Consider the following 23,327-nt stretch of genomic DNA (forward strand, 5'->3'; position numbering starts at 1 on the left):
ACTGAACACTTCTAATCCTTCATAAAGAATTGTCCAGTTAAGAAAATACCCTTAAATTTTCTATTTTTACATATAGTAATGGTTACTGGGAAGTGTACAGACGTTTTCAGGGGGATTTTTGTTGGTTTGGGGGGAGAGTTGAAGGGGGATTACGTGTGAGGATCTTTCTATGGAGGAACTTCTCATGGGGGAAGAGACTTTCAATGGAGGCGGCGCAGGATTTTCTAGCATTATTTTATAAAAACAATGCAAAATAAATATGAAAAGTTTTTTCTACTGAAAGTGAGGAGCAGTATTAAAACTTAAAACGAACAGAAACTATTACGCATATGAGGGGTTGACCTCCTCGTAATACCTCGCTCTTTACGCTAAAGTATTTTTTGTAATTTCAACTATTTATTCTACGGCCTTTGTGATATTAGAACTAGAATACAAATTGTCTCTAAGCCCAAAACTCATGGGTTGTTCATAAAATTGAATATCAAAAGTCTAATTTAAAATTTAATCAACACCAAGAATAAAATTTCAAGTAAGAATAATTATCTAAAAACAACGAAAATAAATGTCAAAAGAGTATCCAAATCGATTAGAAATTGAAGATTTAAACAAAGGTAAATAGTAGATTCGACAAATTTGTAAGCGATTCCTTGCTAGAAAAAAGAAGCCCACATACTAGTAGCACTCTTAGTAATAATAGCCTGCAAGAAGTATTGACAACAAGATTGCTGCTATAATATTTGGAGGTAATACAAAATTGAGAAGTCACTTTAACAATGTACAAAATTTTAAAATACAGAATTGAATATTTAAGTACATTGGAACATTTCGGGTTGGTAAATATGACTGAAGCATTGGGAAAAGACAATAACTTTACCACAAACAGGGATTTTAAAATCAGAATTTCTAGTCAATGAGGGACTGAATGTGATTCTTAGAAAATTTGGACAATTCTTAGGGTACCGTCTTTGGGTGTGGCAACCATGACAGAGTGGCTGCCAGGTGTGATTATCAGTGAATATTGATGCTGGTAGAGTTACGAAGATTCCTCAGGACAAGTATAAAGAAGCACACAGCGGTGTCAATTTCCCTTAATTTAGAAGAGGGACTCTAGATTTTTCAAAATCCAGAGGCTATGGGAAGAAAATTCGTCTTTTTTCCAATGTAAATATCAAAAAGGTACTTCCAATGAAAACACCCTCCTCCCAAAGGTTATTTTTCAAGATCTTGGGGATATATGCCCTCTCCCCACCCCAATCGAGACTGATGTAAATACAGAATAAGTATATTCCCCAGGCACGTTGAAAATCACAGGCGGATGTTTATGGGTTATTGGCTTATTTTTCCGTATACCCATTTATACTAATAAAACTCTCATTTATTTATTGTTTGTCGTAATTTTGTTTGTTGCCATGTCCTAGTGACTTCCTTTTTTTTACAAGAAATATCAAACCACAATAGCCATTGTAACCTGTTGCGCCCATTCACAAGAATGTTGGTAAGTGGGAGCACACAAAACAGTTTTCCAAATCTAAAGGGAGCAATTAAGTTTTTGATTTTTTTTTAAATGCCAAACACAACGCATTCCTTAGAGATCTAGGGAGAAGGGAGGAGATGTAGCGAATTTGACCCCCCCCCCAATTTTTGTGCAATTCGTATAAATGAATTATTTTTATATGTTTTATTATATGATGACATAATGAAACTCGGAGGTTGTATCCATTAGGGATGTCCCTTCTTTACCAACCAGGGATGAACTCATAAATAAGATTCTAAATAATGTAACATTTGATCTATTCTTTGATGCTTGACATCAAAGAATATTTGACAGAATGCTTGGCATATCCCGATGGTGCACGTATAACCTTTAGACTACCCTGTAGTTGAGCTATTTTTGTCATAACTAAAAACGTTATACATCGGCAAATACCGAAATGTCGTCTGTTATACAATGGGAACAATAGAAAAACAACAACAACATATTACTGGTTCAACCGAAAAAAATAAGAAACTGAAAAGAAACAATGTTCGAGGCTTCAAAATGGGTGGCACAGCAATTGAAAACTAATTGATCCGAAGAGAGTTAAGCGTTATTAAAGCAGAATTAAAGAAAAGAAGTAAAAAACGCCTGTAAAAGCAACAATGCTTAGGGAACGATAGTTGATACTGACACTATGGAGGAGAAAAGGATCTGACAGCTGACAAAGTACTTGACAAGGGTGGGAGGGATCAAATTAATTTTGGGGAGTGGAGGCAAAAAGCCTCTGAGGCCTGAGCCATGACCGCGATGTTTTAAGGGTTCATCCCGAAACAAAGGGCACTGATTCTTTTCGTTAGAAACGAAAATGACTCAACTCCTGCCACTTTCCCATATCCATTGCTATCAACCACAAATTGAGATAAACTTTCGATTAAAATTCCAAACTTCTGAGCCTTGTATCAATTCCAGGGTATTCACTGTAACTAAGGAATATTCACTACAAATTCTAGGGAATATATCAACTACAATTTCACTCTTGTTATAAGCTGTAAAACTTCTGCTTAAAGTGTTGATATACTAAACACAAAAAGTTATTTGCAGCTCTTTATTGATGGAATCTTGTTCTCCCGTATTTAAACAACTAAACTAAGAAGGTTGATATTTTCTTGCAGGAATCCTTGAGAGCTTCGAGAAAGGAGAGAGGAAATTGTTTCAACTAACACTAAAAGAGTTAAACATAAGTCTCCTTAAAAATGCCTTCCAAAATATGTAGTATTCTCTGTATCTAAGCCAGATATTTCATTAAAACCAAGACGACAATAAAACTCTATGGCCGGCAAGTCACTTTTTTTAAGCTCAACGTAACATCCAGAGGAGCCTGCAAATGTAAAACGTAGTATTATAATATGCTACATGATAACTCAAAATCAATCAAATAGACGACATAAAAATACTCTAGAGACTTTTAATCCCGTAATGTATATAAAAGAAGTAGCATTTACAATTGAAAGTGCCCATTTCTGGCTAAAGAAATCAAATATAAATAATTAGGCCAATTAGCAGAAAACTGTTTATATTGGCTGTGCACTGTTTGTACAGACAGCTCATTAGCCTGTGCTGAACAAATTTTTGCTTTTTCTTTGCAGGATGAGATCAAAATTACAGTCGAAAGCTAAAAAAACATTAGCACTGAGCCCTGAAACATGATTTCTTCAAATTTATTATTTTTCGGGGAAGGAAGCATTAATATGAATGGTTATGCTAAAGCTCAATTAATTTCTAAAATCTCAAAAGGGAATTAACCTTAAACTGGTTAAGCTGTACTGAGGTTGACAAACTCTTCAGTGCACGTTATACAGGATGGGCCAAAAGTCACAGACCCGTTTCAATTTCAAATAACTTTTTTATTTTAACAGTTATATGCATGAAATTTTAGTATCATAAAGTAAAGGCGATGGAAATTGATTTTCTATCAAGTACGTATACCTTACGCTGTACGTATACCGTACGTATACGTGTATAAACCTATAGGAAACTATTTACCAACGCTATAAAATGGTTCAAAATACAGGTAAAAAGTCGTAAAACCACAATTTCATGATGAAATTACGATGATGATGACGGTGTGAAACCAGATTTGATAAGAAACATTTACCTTGAAAACAGGGGTGTATCTAAGGTATCCTTTGGGGGTTTGAATCCTATACATTTTTGGGCGGGGAGGTATTTAATAGCTACTGTTACCTTTACAATATGACAATGTACATATTCAGCTTTCCATTTTTAAATTACGTAAGATGAAGTCCCCAGGTCGACTAATAATGTTTTGACGTTTCAATGAATGACAATGATCGAACCCATAATACGGTTTCTCAATTTGTTTCTATAAAATTTCTAGAGCAATATTTTTTCAACATTGCAGTGCAGTAAAATTATTTCAAAGAATGCAACCTTCTTTCTCAGCGGGTAGCAACTAGTAACTTCAATTCAGTGGCGTCCATTCCCAAAAAGCTGGGGGAGGGAGAGGGGGAGGCAGTTTAGAAAACTGTGTTTTCAGAACCTGGCAGGGGGGTTGAAATTTGTCGTTTGTTTCAATTGTTGAGCGACAATACAAAAAAAGCCACTTTTTAATGAAAATATGGCAAATAGGGGATTTTTTCAAAACCCAGAGGGAGGGGGGGAATCAGGAGATGAGAACATTACACCTTTCGAGTTGACGCTACCGCTTCTATTTTTTATAGCATACGATGCTTTCTTATTTCACACTGAAACTCAGAATTGCATATGCATGTATCCTCACGCAATTTAGTTTCCCGCTAAAGTAAAAACATTTTTTTTGACATATTGATTTTTTTCAGTATTTTTCTTGACAGATTAATTAAATAGTAAAGACAAATAATTTGTTTTTCGTTTGTGTGTTACACAAAGGGTGTTACTGTCAAACGAAGATAAAAACGAATACAGAACACACATGATGTTCTATGCTTCAACTGCATCCCTTTTATAAAAATAAAAACAAAGTAAATATATTTACTTTCCATACTGGTTTGTAGATTTTATTGTTGTACAAGGCCGTATCCTAGTAGGATGGTTGCAGGGTTTAGCCCCCCCCCCCAATGTCTGTCTGACTCGTAAAAACGTGCCAAAAACAAATAAACAAATTTTGATGCATTTTTTAAGTTGATTGTACCCTCCCCCCAACACACACACACAAATTCCGAATGCAGCCTAGTTGTGGCCCCTATTCTTCTTTCACTCAGGTACCATTTGTTTACACTATAACTTTTGACAGATGTAGAATACTAAGCTTTAAAAATTTTCTTTCTTTGGTCTTTCACTAGGTAGAAAGCTAATTGCCTAATACACATGAACCAGGAACTGAAAAAATAGATATAACAAAGCAATTAGAGAAATCAAATGTAGAATAAAAATCATTTTCGGGATCGATTTTTCCTAATACAATAGTTTAAATAAAGTAGTAGAGCCAGGTAAACAGAACTTCCAGGAATCAGTTCAGATATCAATTCCTGAGAATCTCTGGGAGAAATGGGAATTTGGTGGGTGTAGAGAGGGAGGCTTTGGATTGATTGTGACGAAGGAGGAGCGAACGTAGCTGGATTAGTCTCAGACGACTTGGTGATGGAGTTAAGATAGACTTAAAGAGTCTTTCGGCAGAATTTAAGGTTAATAAAGGAAAGAAAATAAAGTATTGGCTATTCATTACATAAATACGTCTGATAACACAAAGGATGTTCAGAAAATAACAAGAGTTTTAGAATAAAATAAAAACTAGTTAAATGAAGCGTTTTCCATATATGGGTGGCTGACGTTTACCCCCGGAAAAATACTCCACCCCCACGGAAATTGCCCCCCCTGGAAAATAAGACTTTCCAAATTAGTGAATTTTATCGAGTTTTTTTTTCCGTAGGGGGAAGGAATTTTAGTACTTTTAAACAATGCACCTCTCACTCAAGTTCACGCCGTGTAAAACTCAAGAACAAATTGGGTTATTCGTTAGTTTTTTCGTTACTTTAGAAACAAATTTGGGCTATAGATTTGCACATTAGGGGGTGATGGGGGGGGAGGGGTTTGTAAAGCACAGCGGGTCTGGATGCAAAATGTGTTTGGTACAATTATTGTGAATATTATGAAGTAAGAAATGTTTTCTGACTTCAAACTGTCCAAATACTTTGCACACACCCATTATGTGTAAATATATAGCCCAAATTATATATTTCCCATATATGCTGTCACTTGTCTTTGTCTTGTCTCGCGCTAATCTGAAAGAAGCTGACGAAGAAACCGGTTTATTATCGAGTTTTACACAGCGTAAACTTGAGTGAGTGGCGCATAATACATAAGTACCAAAATTCCTTCCCCTATAGAAATTAAAAAAAAAAGAAAAAACTCAAATGGAATTCTCAAATTTGGAAAGCCTTATTTTCCACGGGGAGGGGGGGGGGGTAATTACCGCGGGATAAACGCCTAGAATCATATATATGACAGCATTGGTCTTAATCTGCAATGCATAATATTCCCTGACAGCGTTAAACCATGTACGTGACACCTACTTCATAGTTTTCTTTTTACCACCTGAGATTTGAATTACTTTGCTCTGGCATGGAGGCGGGGTGCCTGGGATTCTCTCTGCGTTTTAGTGTTAGGCACTCCCTCTAAATGGGCATCCAGTTGGGGTAGTAACACGTTCATTTTGTTCATCATTTATATAAGAACATAAAACAGTCTATCGAATGGTGGAATAAAATACTACCTAAAATTTAGTTTTGTATACAACTTGGTTGTTTTACAAATTTTTTTTAGGATGAAATTGACCTTTTTGAGGAAATTCTTAAAAATCACGAGGCAAGAGTTAAGATGGACAGGATTTTATTCGTATTTCTTCCTGTTGTTCAGTGGTTTGACTTTGACTGGCTCAAATTCTTATGAGTTGAATCGGTGGAATAATGCTTTTTTTTTTACTGTTGGGCTGCGAATTAGGCCAAATATTTACTCTCTTTATCTACTTATAATTACATATCTATCTCTTAAATTATTTGTCACGTTTTCAAATATACATTTATGTCTTAACTCATACTAAAATAGAATCGCCCATCGATCGTTCGAACTATGAAAATAAAAAAGATATTGCACATACCGTGACCTCTAAGAGCTGCTATTACACAGGTAACAAGTCTTTTGGGCACAGATTGATCACAAACGCTATTTAATAAGCTAACGTGAATTGGAGAAGAAAAAGAACCTCTCATCTCAACGGGACTTGTTTGTTGTGGCTGGTGCATTTCCTTGATAATATCCTAGAATTAAAAAAAGTGCTTTCTTAAGATATTGACTTTTAATCACACACTTCCCAAGCATCCAAATCATAACATATTCACAGAAAAAAAAAATTTTGGGCAATCCTAAAACATTGTTTTTACCAAAACAAACAGAAAGGGAAACATCTAATTACTTCTACGACATACTCAATCTATACAGAAGGAGCAGTAGCCACATATTGTGCATATAACCAGGAATTGTGAAGTCTAAACGTACTGTCTTTGAGTTTGAATAAAATATTCCTGGACTAGATTAAGGAAAAAACGAAAGCTCGTTTCAGGACTGATAACATCTTTAAGGATAAAAACACAAGCTAAATCAACATGCATTTCCTATTTTTGTTTGTGCGCTAGAAAACAAGCATTGCATGTTTATATAATGCTACTGAATGTCGGATACTGTGGGTAGAAACGCTCAAAACCAACAATACTTCCGTGGGAAACACGCACAAAAATGCGTACGATAGATAAAACCACGATTATGAAGAACAACATTCCACGATTCTTGCATCACACTTCTTTTTTAAACAAGTGCAGTATCTTCCATGACAAAAGACAAATGCTTGGTGTTCTTAGTACTTATTCAGATTTTAAACAAATAAAGAACAGATACACATTTTTGAACTGTTCAGAAACGAAATTGATTAAGTCCATAAAAAAACACAACAGAAACATTTGAAATATAAGAGACATTCCCGATTTCGACTTCAACGGATCGAACACTAAATGTGAAAAAATCCTTGTATTTGGTCGTTAAAAACAGTCCCTATTTCTTAAATATAAAGGTTGTCACATAAGAACCTCATCCACTTCTACCCCTTCCCCTGTTGTACAACAAAAATTGGCTGTCCGTGCTAACAGCTTCAGGTGTCAGTTCAAAAAAAAAATTAGCTTGATTTTGTCTCAATTCGCCCATTTTTCAATACAACATTGCACTGACTGGATTTGAATATAAGTGATATCACTTTGCAAAAAAAGAGAAATTAAAACCTCTGATATTAGGTAACTAAACGTCTGAAATGTCTGTGACAAGGCAACAGGTCTAAACAAAGACACACTCAGATGGTTGCAGCGAAAGCTGTAGGCTATTAAAAAGCAAGACCTACAGTGACCGAAAGTTTAAAAAAGTATTTTATAAAAAAAAGTGTCAAGTTAGAAAAATTGTCATTCGACGACGATTCAGGAAAAGTAACTATTATTTTGGTTAATCTTAATAGGAAGTTTATTGTGAAAACAAAGTCACTGGGAATTCTAAAACAGAATTTGAAACCAATCAAAAATGGCTGTGGATCGAGACAAAAAATGTATCCTTGGAATCACCAAAGTCGCAGACCCTATGAGGAGAATTATAATCCACCACCTTGAACAACAAGAAAACCCAATTTCATGCATGGGTAGCATCGACGTGTCTCCTTTTTTTTTCTTTTCTACCAAGACTAGTAAGCTACTGCAACGTCGCAGAGTGGTTTTTAGTTGCTTATTTCAAAGCTACTATCCATATCTAGGTGATTTTTATAACTTCCATTTAAAAAAGCCATCTGTAAGCGCAATATGTCACTAAGAATGCATTTTTGGCACCCTTTCTCGACCAAAAAGGCTGGTAAGCGTAACAAAGGGTACCAACATAATCTCGTAACTTTTTGCGAGACAGGGGGGAGACTCTACTGAAGATTTTTCCCCAGACGCAAGAGTCCAGAACCGCCACTGATTTTAATTAACTTAAAATCAAACAGTTCGTGATAACGAACTGTAGTAAGGAGCGACCCGGCTTAATAGTAACCAAAACTCTAAAAAATGGAATTTTGATACCAATAGTTACATCAAAAGAATCGCATTTTTATCCTAATTTTAAATATATAAGTTTCTTCAAGTTTAGTCTTACTCATCAAAAGCTATGAGCCAAAGAAAGTTCGCCTTAAATAGGGGGAAACACCCCCTAAAAGTCATAGAATCTTAACGAAAATCACCAAAGTCAGATTCAGTGTATCCTGTTGATGAAGTTTCATGCTCCTATCTACAAAATATGAAATTTTGTAATTTTCATGGATTCGTGTTTATTTATTTATCATTTTTTTCCCAGGGGTGATCGTATTGACCCAGTGATCCTAGAATGTCGCAAGAGGGCTCACTCTAACGGAAATTAAAGGTTCTAGTGCCCTTTTTAAGTGACTAGAAAATTGGAGGGCACCTAGGCCCCCTCCCACGCTCATTTTCTTCCAAAGTTACTGGGTCAAAATTTGGAGATAGCCATTTTGTTCAGCACAGTCGAAAACCTAATAATTATGTCTTTCGGGACGACTTAAACCCCCACAGTCCCCGGGGGAGGGGCTGCAAGTCACAAACTTTGACCATTGATTACATATAGTAATGGTTATTGGGAAGTGTACAGACGTTTTCAGGAGGACGTTTTCGCGTTGGGGGGAGGGTCGGGGGAAGGGGTTGCGTAGGAGGAACTTTCCATGGAGGAATTTAACATGAGGGAGGAGAATTTCCATGAAGGTGGCGCAAAATTTTCTAGCATTATTTAAAAAACAATGAGAAAATAAATAAAAACAGTTTTTTTCAGTTGGAAGTAAGGAGCAGCATTAAAACATAAAACGAACAGAAATTATAACGCATATAAGGGGGTCCGTCTCCTCCACAATACCTAGCTCTTTACGCTAAAGTATTTTTAGTAATTTCAACTATGTATTCTACGACCTTCATTCTTAAAGAATTGGGACAAAATTCAAGCTTTAGTGTAAAGAGGGAGGTATTGACGAGAGGGCGAACTCCCTCTAATACGTAATAGAAACATAAGAATATAGAAGATCGTTACGTAAGTTAATTTGTAAGTTACGTACATTTATTACTAATAAAAACGTTCGTGAAAAAAAATTAAAAAATTCTAGTTGCCTTTTCAAGTAACCAAAAATTGGAAGGCAATTTTACCCCTCCCCCGCCACCTTTTTTTTTTTAAATTCCGATCAAAACTATGAGAAAGTCATTTAGCCAAAAAAAATTAATATGCAAATTTCGTTTTAATTATTCATGTGCGGTGAGCCAAAGTCAAAACATGCATTAATTCAAAAACGTTCAGAAATTAAATAAAAAAAAACCATTTTTTTAACTGCAAGTAAGGAGCGACATTAAAACTTAAAAAGAACAGAAATTATTCCCTACATGAAGGGGGTTGTCCCCTCCTCAACGCCTCGCTTTTTACGCTAAAGTTTTTTTTATTGTTTTAAAAAGTAGAGTTGTGAGAGAGAGTCATACTTTAGCGTAAAACATTAGCGGAATTTAATCTCTAATAAGTTTAGTTTTTAGTAAAGCATTAATTTTTATCAGAATTCTACGAATTTTCAACAAAGGGAATATCAGGAATCAGTTTATTTGAGCCAGCTTTACTCAATCATATTGCATATAATGCCAAGCAATAACTTTTATCTATTTTAAACTTCCAACTTCGCTTTTTACTTCATCAGAAAAACTTGTTTCTTTTAAAATAATTCCTACTAATGATTATGAATTTTGAACTTCAAATTTCCACGGGTAGCACAAGAAACTAATTACTTTCAGGGCATATTTCATAGTTAATTAAGAAACTGTTCACAAGTCCGACAGAGGAAAGGCTGTGTCATAAGTAACAATTTGTTCACTAAGGAAGCATCTAAATTGAAGAAAGCCAACAATGACTATAATAAAAGGTATAATTCAATGTGAGAAACAGATTCGTGACGGTCAAGTTACATGGCATAATGATAGACGACATTACGCTAATGATATTTTTTCTTCTTTGAAGTCTTGAACATATAATATAAAATAATATAAGAAATATAAAGATAAAATACATATTTTTCTTTCACCAATCATATATTAAGTGTGTTTAAAAAAGAGCGAAGGATTTGAAATGCCAGTTATTTCTATTTATTATTGTTGGCAACATTGTTTTTGCATGTTTTGTCATCAATGAGGTTATGCTTTGATGCTGCGACTTTTTTCTGTGAGGGTACACTAAGTCATGAGTTCAAAAAATAAATTTTCAGTAGTATGAATAGATGTAGTAGCAGTAGCAGTAGTGTGCACATTGTGCCTTTTGACAACCTAGATTGTTTTTGACAACCTGCGTGCATCAACGTGTTTTGATTTAGTTCAACATTCCCTGAAATTTTCACCTCAACACCCTTAACCTTAGTAGTAGAAGGTGTATTACCAGTAGTAGTAGCAGAAGTATGCACACAGTGCCTTTTGGTTAGTTCAATATCACCCACATCATACCCTTTGAGTTTCAACTAGACACTCTAAGCCGTTCCTGGGATATTGCTGATACGCCCTTTTTACAACCTGCAAGCACAAAACGTGCTTTGACTCACGATTCAACATTCCCATAAAGTTTCGCCCCAATACCCTTAGCCTTAGTAGTAGTAGTCGTAGTAATGGTATTAGTAGCAACAGCATTTACATATTGCCTTTTGGTCAGTTGAACATCCCCTCATCATGGTTGAAAACTGTCATCATAAATTGAAATTTTCAACTTAACACCCTAATCCATTCCTGAGACACTGCTGACAGGCCTTTTTGACAACCTACCTGCAAATAATGGGTTCTGATTTAAATCAACATTCCCTGAAAGCTTCACCTTAATATCCTTAGCCTTTTTGGAGACCCATGATCAAACATGCCCCTTTTTTCCAAATACAAATCCTATACGTAAATTATAGTAAAAAAAAAACAAACTAGATTTTGAACTAAAAGTATGGAACAACATTTAAGCTTAAAACGAACAGAAATTATTCCGTATATGAGGAGGGCTCCTCCTGCCTCAATCCTCGTCCTTTACGCTGAAGTTTTAAAGTTTTTTTTTTTATTTCAAAAATACTCCTCATTCAAATTCAACGGCCCTTGTGTTTGAACAGTCTTCTTGAAGAATTATAACAAAAAGTCATACTTCAGCGTAAAGAGCGAGGGTTAAGGAAGGGGCAGCCCTCTGATATACGGAATAATTTCTGTTCGTTAGAGTTTTTCCTCTCCATGCAAAATTCTCCCCATAAAAAATCCCCCTCCCGCTAAAAATTCCCCAAAAAATTTTTCCTTTATTTTGCATAGCAAATACTATATGTGAAAAATGGGAAAATTGCGCAGCTTACAACCCTATCCCAAGCTACATAAGGGGATCATGTCATGCCCAGAGACATAGTTATTAGACCTTTCAACCATGCCGACTCAAATGACTGCCTCAAAATTTGTGATCAGGTATTTTTTGGAAAAGAGAGGCGTGGAAATGGAGTTCGTCGCTCTCCAATCTTTTTGGCCACTTAAAAAGGGGACTAGAATCTTTGATTTCCATTCAAATGAGCCCGATCTTCTAAGACCATTGGTTTCGCACGATCACCCCTGAAAAAAAAAACCATCCATCCGTGATCTTTCTTCTGGCAAGAAAAAAATACAAAATTTCACGGCTTTGTAGATAGGAGCTTGAAACCTCTACAATCGGGCTCTCTGACATGCTGAATCTGATGGTCTGATTTTCATTAAGACACCTTAAATTTTTATTTTTTGGGGGGAGGGGCCCTTTTTGAAAGTCAGGCAAATTATCTCAGGATAGTAGCTTTTGATGGATAAGGTTAAAATTAATGAATTCTATATTTTTGGAATCAGCGTAAAAAACCAATTCCTTTGATACATCAATTGTTACCAAAACTTCGTTTTCTAGAGTTTAGGTTACTAATGGGGCAAGTTGCTCCATACTTAGAGTTCGTTACCACAAAGTGTTTAACAATGGGCAAATTGCATAGCTTGCAGCCCTTACTCCAAGGGTTGTGGGGAGGGGTAGGGGGTCACGTTATCACCAGAGGCATAGTTATTCGCTCTTTAATTAGCGCGCTGCCTATGACAGTAACGACGAATAACTTTGCTGCTCCCAATTTTCGGTTTCTTTTCTACAAAAAACTAATCTAGAGGGCCAACTTTTCTTTTATTATTAACTACGGAGTTATATGTCTTGTACACTTCATCAACGTCCGCACTATAGAACAAATCATCGTCGGTATCATTTTGACACGCGATAATGAGAGAGTAAACCACCCTTGTGCGATGATTGTGCGATGCGATGATTTTCAGCTACAGATACCCTGGTCAAGGCTCTATCCAGTGGGGAGGTAGAGGTTTTGAACCCCCCCCCCCCGAAATGTTTGTTTGACTCGTAAAAACGTTACAAAAGTGAACATACATAAATTTTTTAAGCGTCTTTTTAAGTTTTTGTAACCCCCTCCTCCTCCCGAAAAATCCTTTTGTACCCCCCCCCTCGAGAAAAATCCTGCATACGATCCTGCCTAGAGTGTATCCCTTCGGGAATTGGTCTTTCTTCAGTTCAGCTCTCATTCTTCATTTTTCAGCACATGCCTTTTTCTTTATTTTTGAGGAGCTATTCTCATACAATTATGAAGTTGCATGTGTTGGCTTCATGGCTTCATTAAGTTTACAAACTTACTGAAATATTTGCTTCTGACAATCTGAACTACAAAGAAAAAATCCATGTATTTGTTCCTCTGAGCAATCTTGCGTATTTACGATTTTTGCCGTGTTTACCAATTCTTCCAAATCTAAGTGTGCTATACCACCCTGCATATCCCTTCGAGGGATATGCAAGGGAGTGTATCCCTTCGGGAATTGGTCTTTCTTCAGTTCAACTCTCATTCTTCATTTTTCAGCACATGCCTTTTTCTTTATTTTTGAGGAGCTATTCTTATACAATTATGAAGTTGCATGTGTTGGCTTCATGGCTTCATTAAGTTTACAAACTTACTGAAATAATTGCTTCTGACAATCTGAACTACAAAGAAAAAATCCATGTATTTGTTCCTGTGAGCAATCTTGCGTATTTACGATTTTTGCCGTGTTTACCAATTCTTCCAAATCTAAGTGTGCTATACCACCCTGCATATCCCTTCGAGGGATATGCAAGGGAGTGTATCCCTTCGGGAATTGGTCTTTCTTCAGTTCAGCTCTCATTCTTCATTTTTCAGCACATGCCTTTTTCTTTATTTTTGAGGAGCTATTCTCATACAATTATGAAGTTGCATGTGTTGGCTTCATGGCTTCATTAAGTTTACAAACTTACTGAAATATTTGCTTCTGATAATCTGAACTACAAAGAAAAAATCCATGTATTTGTTCCTGTGAGCAATCTTGCGTATTTACGATTTTTGCCGTGTTTACCAATTCTTCCAAATCCAAGTGTGCTATACCACCCTGCATATGAAAAAAAAAAATAAAAGAAAAATATTATAATCCAACCACTTTAGACTATTTAAAGGGCATTAGAATTTTTAATTTTGAATCACGATCCCCTTCCTAACTTTCTACGACAATTCATTCATATATAAAATTAACGATGAAAACAAAAACAAAAACAAATACATGGAATACACAGCCCAAATAGGGACGCATGGCTCTAGTTTCTTCACGACGGACTCGCATCCTTGAATGATTAAATTTGAGATAAGTACCATCAACTCCTTAAAGGATATTATAATTCAAAACAGACACTGACACGGAATATATATATATATATATATATATATATATATATATATATATATATATATATATATATATATATATATATATATATATATATATATATATATATATATATATATATATATATATATATATATATATATATATATATATATATATATATATATATATATATATATATATATATATATATATATATATATATATATATATATCATACAAGTACCCATGTTTAAAAAAAAAAAAAAAAAAAAAACACATTCTTACTTCATAATATGCAGAATAATCATAGTTAACACACCTTGCATGCAGCCCCGCTATAATTTACCCCCAATACCATTATGTACAAATTTATGAGCCAAATTATATATTTCCGATCTATTCTCCCAGTGCGTCTCAGTTGTTTCAATCCGTATACATGTAAATTGAATAAACTGTGACGAAACAAAAACTGAAAAAAACAAGCTACGGATGGCAGAATGCATTGAAAAATATATAATTTTGGCTACATATTTGCACATTAAGGGGGGAGATTGAGGATAGCGAGGTTATGTGCGAAATGTGTTAACTATGATTATTCTGCATACTATGAAGTAAGGATTGTTTTCTTAACATGGTTACTAGCTGTAGTCGGGATATCATATAAGTACCATATATCATATTATTTTGGCATGTCACAATTCAAACACTGCTTCAAGCAATACATGTACCAAATAAATTGGATATTACGACCACGAAAGTAGGTTAAAATTTGGAGTAAAATCCAGATTGACGGGTTTAATTATGTGGATAAAATTCGCATTGAGTAAGCCCTCCTTCTGCGTTTTCTGATACACTGAATAAGGATTAATAAAGATATCAAATATCACTCCCTCCTCACCCCCCCCAAATAAAAGCAACTTATTTGTCAAATCTATGTCCTATAAACGAACCCTCAGATCAAAATCTGACCAAGTGCACACTTTACATTTTTTAAGTTTAGTGCCTAAACACCTGCTTTATACAGTCACATGGTTTTGTGTTGAGCTAAAAATAAGCATTAATACAAAATAAAAAGACAAAAAAAAAACTTGCTTGCTATCTAACAGCAGATAACTTTGTTTTAGAAGTAAATGTGACTTTTTTATATCCTAAACGTTTTGGAAAACATTCTCTAAACTCATTTACATGAATAAACACTAAAACATTTCGGACTTTTTTTTCCACCAGATAACGGGTTAGATTAAAATCAAAATAAGAAATGAATTTCCACCAGTAGGCTATTTGTTTTGTTCTACAGCGTTGGTCGAATTGGTCTCAGAACGATTGCTATTCAAAGTCATTTAAAGCAAGAGGTTTCATTACAAAGCAAAGGCGAGGATATTTCCTCGGAACCTTCATTCATCATGATTTCCTTCATCGGATAACAAGTTGGAAAGTATCTTAATCAAAAAGCTTCACCCGACGATCAATTCCCGAGTGAAACGGCCTCTCAACGGAGGTAATTGTCCACCAAATAAAGCAAACGTTAAAGTTCTTTAAATGATGATCAAACGTCTTATACAAACAAATGGAAAATAAATAAGACAGGGAAATCATCATATATTTTATACCTCCCCCGCACAAACTGAGAGGAGAGTAGGACTGATTCTTCCACACACGTCCATCTTCCACTGGGAATGCATTTTTGGTGATTAGGAAGAATTTTAAATAGCTCCATATACCATTTTCGATGACCAAAATTTATAAGAACTAAGGAGGTTCAAACATTACGACCAAAAAACCACTCCTTCTAAACCAACCATTAATTCAGAATTTACACAATTTTAAACATCAATAATAGTGACTGTATGTCTCTCTGAAAAATGTTACTATACAACAGACACAAACAACTTACCTCAATTCGAAACATGAGAAGAAAATAATATGAAAAGTGACAAGATAAGAACAACAATTTAGTCTCGAGAGTACGGTCAAGGTGTCACCTTTGACGGGTCAAATTTTGTGGTTCAATATCCAAGAACAATAAACACTTTCATACGTAATGAATGTCGTTAAGATCCAGTATCACGTAAAAAGCGTCAATGGCACAGAGTATTTAGTAACATGATATCACAATCGTAAACATTTCCGGAAAGAAAAACCAAGTACAGAATAAGTTTCAAGGATTCTTTTTAGTAACAAAAATCCTTTCCAGTCATACGAATAATAAAATTAGTGGGAAAGAAGCCAAGTCAATTTCCTCCATAAAGCAGAGAGAAGAGAAAATGACCAAAGAGATAATATTACTGATTGTGCCCACAATGTAGGTAACTTTAAATAAATATATGTGTTTTAAGTATGTTTTACTAGATAGTTTGTCAAAATGGTTTCTAAAAACATTATTTAGTATCTATGACGTTCTTTTACTACATCTAAAGATTTCGATCTTTAATTTTAGGGAGTTATCTTGTGATTAAACAAGAAATACAAGTTTTTTCAAATGAAAGTAAGGAGCAATATTAAAATTTAAAACGGCCAGAAATTATTCTGTATTTGAGCCTCTTGTGTTTCAGTAGTTGTTCTTAGGACAAAAAGTCAAACTATGGCGTAAAGACCAAGGAGTTAAGGGGGGGGGATCCCTTTTCTCACACACACAATAATTTATGTACGTCTCAATTTTTAACATTGCTCTTTACTTTCAGTTGAAACTTTTTTATTTTATTTAATTTCTGATCGTTTTACAAATCATGTCCAGGCCTAATCAAGATTTGACTTGGGGTACTAGCCCCATAAATACTCGATTTCCTGCTGATAAACGGTATATATCATTCGTTGTAAATTGATTGGTAGTGCCCCGCGATTTAAATTTTTCTGCTTAAGAATTAAAATGTTAGATTATAATTAAATTTCGGAAAAAATTGAATATTTAGTCAATATTTTCGTTGAAAGGTAGTTGTGTTGATTAAGTCCTAAATAGTATTTTTACTACAGAATTTCAGGTGGACCTCTACGCGGCTGAAGCCATCGCAAACTCTACAATAAGGTTCTCTCTGATTGTATCTGAAATCAAAAAGCTCAATATACGTGAACTGAATAGTTTTAAATTGATTGACTATCTCAGAGTTTTCAACCCATAACAATTTTCTCACTTTCGGGGATATACTTGTTGTTTAGTGCCGCTAATTGGTAGAAATCGTCACCATACTGTGGCACGATCTTTTTTTGTTACTAGAATTCTTTATTTTCGTTACAATGAGCATTCCCTTTATTTCAAAGGCATTGTTTAGACAAGATCACCCCTTGGAAAAAAAAGAAGCAAAAAGCAAACAAATGAACACACATCCCTGACCATTCTTCTAAAATAATACAAAATTTCGTATTTTCTGTAGATAGGGGCTTGAAACCTATACAGCAGCATTTCCTGATATGCTGAATTTGATGCAGTAATATTCGCCAAAATTACATGTCATTTTACAGATGCTTTGCCCCCTTTTCAAAAGCAAGGACATTCTCAGGCTCGTAACTTTTGTAGATAGCTTTCAATTAAACAAAAATTTGCATACTTAAAATCACCATAAAAAACCGTTTCTTTAAATGTTTATTTTTTTTTAAAAAACTTCTTCTTTTAGAGTTACTATTAGCACAAGTCGCTTCGTCTTAGAGTTACTCCAAACTGTTTGAAAACCCGAAGACCCACCAAAACAAAGACTATCCAACCTCTTACAACAAAAAGAAAAAGACGACTGGATCAAAACAAAAATGAAATACACTTTCTCAGAATGGAGAAAGGAAAAGGAGACACCTCGGAAAGGAGTCTCCCGTCCTAACAATTACGGGAAGAAAAATAAATAAAAGACTACCACCCTCCCCTTCAAAAAAGAGAAAATAGAAGAAGAGTCTAATAAAACAAAGGGAAATTTAGAAATGAAAACTTTATACCCTAAAATCACGGAAATATGTGTTGCAATTTTTTTAATGCAGGAATATTTAAAAATTAAAACTGTCGTTTATATTCCACATGTATTCACCTACATTATTTATTTTGTTGTGTTTGCGCAAAAGAAAAAAAAAAAAACGGATATTCAATACTTCGGATGCAGTACTTCAACATGTTTCAAATAACTTGAGATTCATTCCATGAATTCCATGGGTGAATCCCAGGTCTATTCCTGGACCAATTGGGTTGTTCAAAAGTCAAACTGATGGAGTAAAAAAAGAAAAAAACAATATCGTAGAAAATATAATGAAGATCAAAACATATACAGTTTGTTCTGATTTTATTGAAGGTTAAATTTACTAAATTTTTTAAGAATTTGTTTGGAAAAATGTCATGGAATTTTTGGCATTTGCTAGTGTGTTTCAATAAGAAGGTATATTTTGGTCTGGACTTTGTCAAATGCTAATCTAGCATTTGCAGGGAATATTTTCAGGGAAGGACAAAGCTAAGGTACAAAAGACACTAATAAAACTGTTCTAATGAAAAAAAAAAAAAAAAATGTGAAATTAAATTTACACCTTTTACACAAAAGATACACCTTTTTGGTGCCATTTATTAAAGATTGTTCTTAGTCGATTTTTTATTCGAATTTTGTTTTTTTTTATTATGCCCCGTTGCAACCAAAAACTGCAAACTGCATATGGAGGTCTTTTTCACTGAAAACTGAATTTCCGACTTTTCGAGCAGATTTCATTTCAACTTTTTTTTTTATAAGGCTGAAGTGAGTGCTTTGCAAAAAAGAACGAGAAAAAAACGTAGATTTATACACTTAGCTACAGAAGGATTCAACTGAATTTCAGCAACAAATAAAAAAGACTGTTTATCCAAGATTCAAAAACTTTCGAATTTCGACGGGTAAAACGAAATTCCAAACATAGTAAGCTATTTCACAGAAAAAAAAAAAAAAGAAAAAAAAAGAGACAAGCCAAGAACAAATTCAAATATATTGCTATAAGGTTCGGAATGACGTCAATAAAGTAACGGACTACATTTGAGTTTGCTTTGTGGTTTGCAAGTTATATTTACTCAAATTTTCCCCTGACGCAAAACAAAAGGCGTTGCTAGTATTTAGAATAAAAAAAAATCCTAACAAAAAAAAAAATGACTAAAAATACTACTATAGATTTTTTCTGTATAATTGTTTTGGTAGTACATACAAAGATGTAGTTTCAGTTCATGATATGCATATTTGAAACTTTGTTTTTTTCTCTTTTTATTCAGCTTGAGGTACCATATGGATTTATGCTTAACATAAGTAACTATAATGTCGAATATACAAGTGAAACCTGGTGGGATTTTCCTGAAAAAAATACTGAGCACCTTATTTTAGAACCTTTTATTCTGGGCTTTAATTTCCTAGAGTTTTTCTCTAATTTGAAATCAATTTTTTTCTTCTTTTTTTTTCTTTTTCTTTTTTTTTCGTTCAACCCCAGTACTTTTTTGTCGAAGCAACGTAGCCTTAGAAAGATTATTAAGATGATCCTGCTGATTTAGGTCCAAATATTTGTCAGTAGACTAATACAATTTCCTTTATAAAGCATAAATAATATTCTAATACTATTTACTGCGGAGCATATCCTAGCATATTGACCTAGGTGACTTTGCTTCACTTATTAATTTAAGAAAAGCTTTCTGATGGACCTAAACTTCATTCACGTTTGAAGTTAAAACGTCAAACGTTTTATGCTTCGTAGCTATGCAACATATATCTGCAAAACTGGTTGAAACAAACAGAATTTCGATGTTTTCCTATATTTTTAAAATTCTAAAAAACAAGCGCTTTATTGCGCTTGTTTTTTGCAAAAAAAAAAAAATGACACCGAAAAATAAGATGTTCTCTTAGAAACAGAAAAGTGCTTAAGTAACCAGTAGACAATGAAAGACCAACTTACAAAACTACCAATAGTCTTTTCCCGGCCATGAAATCAATAAACTTTAGTATACATTTAAATTCTTTATAAAACTTAAGCAAGCTCATTTTCAGTAAAACGCTAATTATTTAAAATTCTAAAAACATAGGAAAATATCACCAGTCAGTTTATTTATACGAATTTTGCAAATTTATGTTGCATAACATTGTCCTTTATGAGCTCTAAGTAGTCCCCACAAGTCAAAAATCTGTAATCTACTTGATCCCCCTTCATATCAGAGGCATTTTTCGGGGAAGGGGGAACATGTACCCCCTCTAGATTTTGAAAAAAAAAACATTTTCATTTTTAATGATTTGAAAAACATTCCCCCTCCCATAGACTTCGAAAAACACATTTTAACCCCCTTTTCTATATTTCCGTGAATTGATACTACTGTGCCCAATATTCCCTCTCAGTTTCGGCTGGCTCCGTTAAGCCATTAATTTGCAGATATACTTTTTTGACAACCTGGACGTGCACAGTGTCTTTTTATTTAGTTCGACATCCTTATGAACATTCCCTGAAAGAATCAAGTTAGTACTGTAAGTCGTTCGAGTGATAATGCAGATACACCCTTTTCACCACCTGAATTCACATATTGTCTTTGAATTCAGTTCTGAATTCAGTGAATATGATCTGAATTCAGTGAATTCAGATTTCCATCAAAAAGCCCTGGAAGCTTCAACTTGGTGCCCTTGGATATTCCTAAGGAATAGAAGCTGCATCTTTTTGATCATCTGGCTGCGTGTAGTATCTTTTGATTTAGTTCAACCTATGCCTCAACATTCACTGGAAGTTTCACTTTATTATCCTTAGCCGTTCCCGAGGTACTGAACATACCTCCTTTTGACAACCTTAATACAAACATTGTTTTTCGGCTTAGTTTAACCCCCCCCCTCTAAACTCACTGAAAGTTTTATTTTAATACCCTTAGCCGTTCCTGGGATATTGTAGTTACCTCCTTTTGACAACCTGAATTAGCACTGTGTCTTTTGATTTAGTTCAATATCCCCCACAAATTCCCTAAAATTTTCAACTTGATACCTTAGCCGTAGCTCAGATATATCATATGTGACGTTTTGACAACCTTGGTGCACATGAGGCAGCGCTTCTCGAGGAGTCCGCCGCGGCACCTTGGGGCTCCGTGCAACCTTGACTGGGCCGCCATGGGCCGCAGATGATATCATGGTACAAAATGTTACAACTAGTAGAGGAAAATAAATATTAAATCAGGGAGTTTATGAATTTATTTTTCACGCTATTTGTACAGCCATAATGCACTAGTAACTAGCGAAAGGTAACTATTTCTGCTCAATAATTGAATGATAAAATATCCTACGATGTCTTTTGTGTAATATTATGAAACAAATAAGGACAACAATACGTGGCAAAGATGACCAGTAATGTGCAACATCGCCAAATACATAGTCTAGTCTTTACGTTCCGGGCGCCGTGATAACCTCCAAGAAACATAAGAGAGCGGTGAATTCAAAAATTTTAAGAAACACTGGCAAAATGTCTTTTGATTAAAGTTCAACATCACCCCTTTAATATTCCCTGAAAATTTCAACTTAATACCCTCAGTCATTCATAAGATACTGTCTATATGCCTTTTTGACAACTTGGATGCATATGCTGTCTTTTGATTTAGTTCAACATCCCTCAACATGCCTTACAAGCTTCAACTTCATACCCGAAGCTGTTCCTAAGAAATTGCAGGAAAGTCGTTTTGACAACCTGAATGCACGTAGTGCCTTTTGATTTAGTTTAACAAGCCTTGGAAGTTTCATCTTAATACACTTAGCCAATCTTTAGATACCGAATTGCAGATAAAGCGTTTGTGACAATCTAGATAAAAATAGTGCATTTTTGTTTTAGTTCAACACCCCTCCCTCAAAATGCCCTGCAAATTATAACTTAATACCTTTAGCAGTTCCTGAGCTATTGTACATACACCTTTTAGACATCCTGGATTCACATAGCGTTTTTTGATTTAGTTTAGCATCCCCTTAAACATTCTTTAAAAGCTTCCATCTTAATACCCTTAGCCTTTTCGGACACTCACGATCAAATATGATTCTCTTCCCAATAATAAACCTATTTGTAAACAATGAGCAACTAGCCAAACTTACAGCCCTTATCTCAGGGGCTGTGGGGGTTGTTGAATCTCATAGTTACTGATCTTCTCGATTTGTAAACAAAACAGCTATCTCAAATTCCCGGTCAGATGTCTTTTGGGGTTGAGGGAGGGAGAGAAGGCAGGTGGCTAAAAAGGGAGTTCGAGAGGGTTTGATGGGGGTGCAGTGCCCTCCCCTTTCCCCGAATGCTGGACCTGTAGTAACATCAAACCCGTGACCAGTTCACCGCAGGTCTTGGCGGGATAGGATAAATAAAAAAACACAAACCTAATTATGAAAACTGCACTTGATTGCTCGTTTCAGCGTTCCTACGATGTCCCAATACCCCAACACCAATGGAAGAAACAAAAAAATTGAGACTAGGGTTATAAGCTCTCAAAATTCTCGAAAATATGTTTTCGTAACTTAGTTTTGCTGTTAAAATAAACATGATTCAAATGAGCTCTTAGACAGCTTTTGACGATGTTTAGGTGCTCCGCTAGTACCAAAGAAATAAAAAGAAAAAATAGACACCTCAGCGTTTCGCGTTCTTTTTTGATTAAATATAAAAAAGTTTTTCAACTTAAATTAAGGAGCAACATTAAAACTTAAAACGAACAGAAATTATTAAATATATGAGGGAGATTGCCCCCTCCTCAATACATATCTCCTCACGCATAACTTTGGTGGTACTTTAAAAAAAGCTGCTTATTGTTCTTATTAAACAACCCTTGTGTTTCAGGAGTAGTTATTAAAGAATTGGGACAAATTCTAACTAAGCGTAAAGAGCCCTCTTCAATATAGACAACACAATTTCCCTTCTACTCATTTTGCACAATTTAGACTGTAGTAAAAAGTAAGATGAAACTATACATTACAACCCCAGCCAAGAGTTATATGTGGCTTTCCAAAATGTGTAATATTCAACCATCTGGGCTGAGGTCCACATTTTCTGGGAAAAACACAGAGGTTAAATCCTCTCCTTCTTCTTTCTTTCTGGTACATATA

General features: G+C 34.8%; 1 protein-coding gene across 5 annotated transcripts in view; it reads right to left on the reverse strand.

Annotated features, from left to right (window-relative positions):
* Nucleotides 1-488: 488 nt before the first annotated feature.
* Nucleotides 489-23,327, reverse strand: part of LOC136027158 (protein O-GlcNAcase-like) — a 114,993-nt gene continuing 92,154 nt past the window's right edge. For all 5 annotated transcript variants that reach the window (XM_065704143.1, XM_065704147.1, XM_065704145.1 and 2 more), the window contains exons 16-17: nt 6,633-6,792; nt 489-2,855 (exon numbers count right to left, since the gene is read on the reverse strand). In XM_065704143.1, the coding sequence (XP_065560215.1) occupies nt 2,725-2,855; nt 6,633-6,792 (291 nt within the window). In that variant the 3' untranslated portion in view covers nt 489-2,724. The remainder of the gene's footprint in view (nt 2,856-6,632; nt 6,793-23,327) is intronic.

The sequence above is a fragment of the Artemia franciscana genome, chromosome 5 (genome assembly GCF_032884065.1).
Source record: "Artemia franciscana chromosome 5, ASM3288406v1, whole genome shotgun sequence".
Classification (NCBI taxonomy): Eukaryota; Metazoa; Arthropoda; class Branchiopoda; order Anostraca; family Artemiidae; genus Artemia; species Artemia franciscana.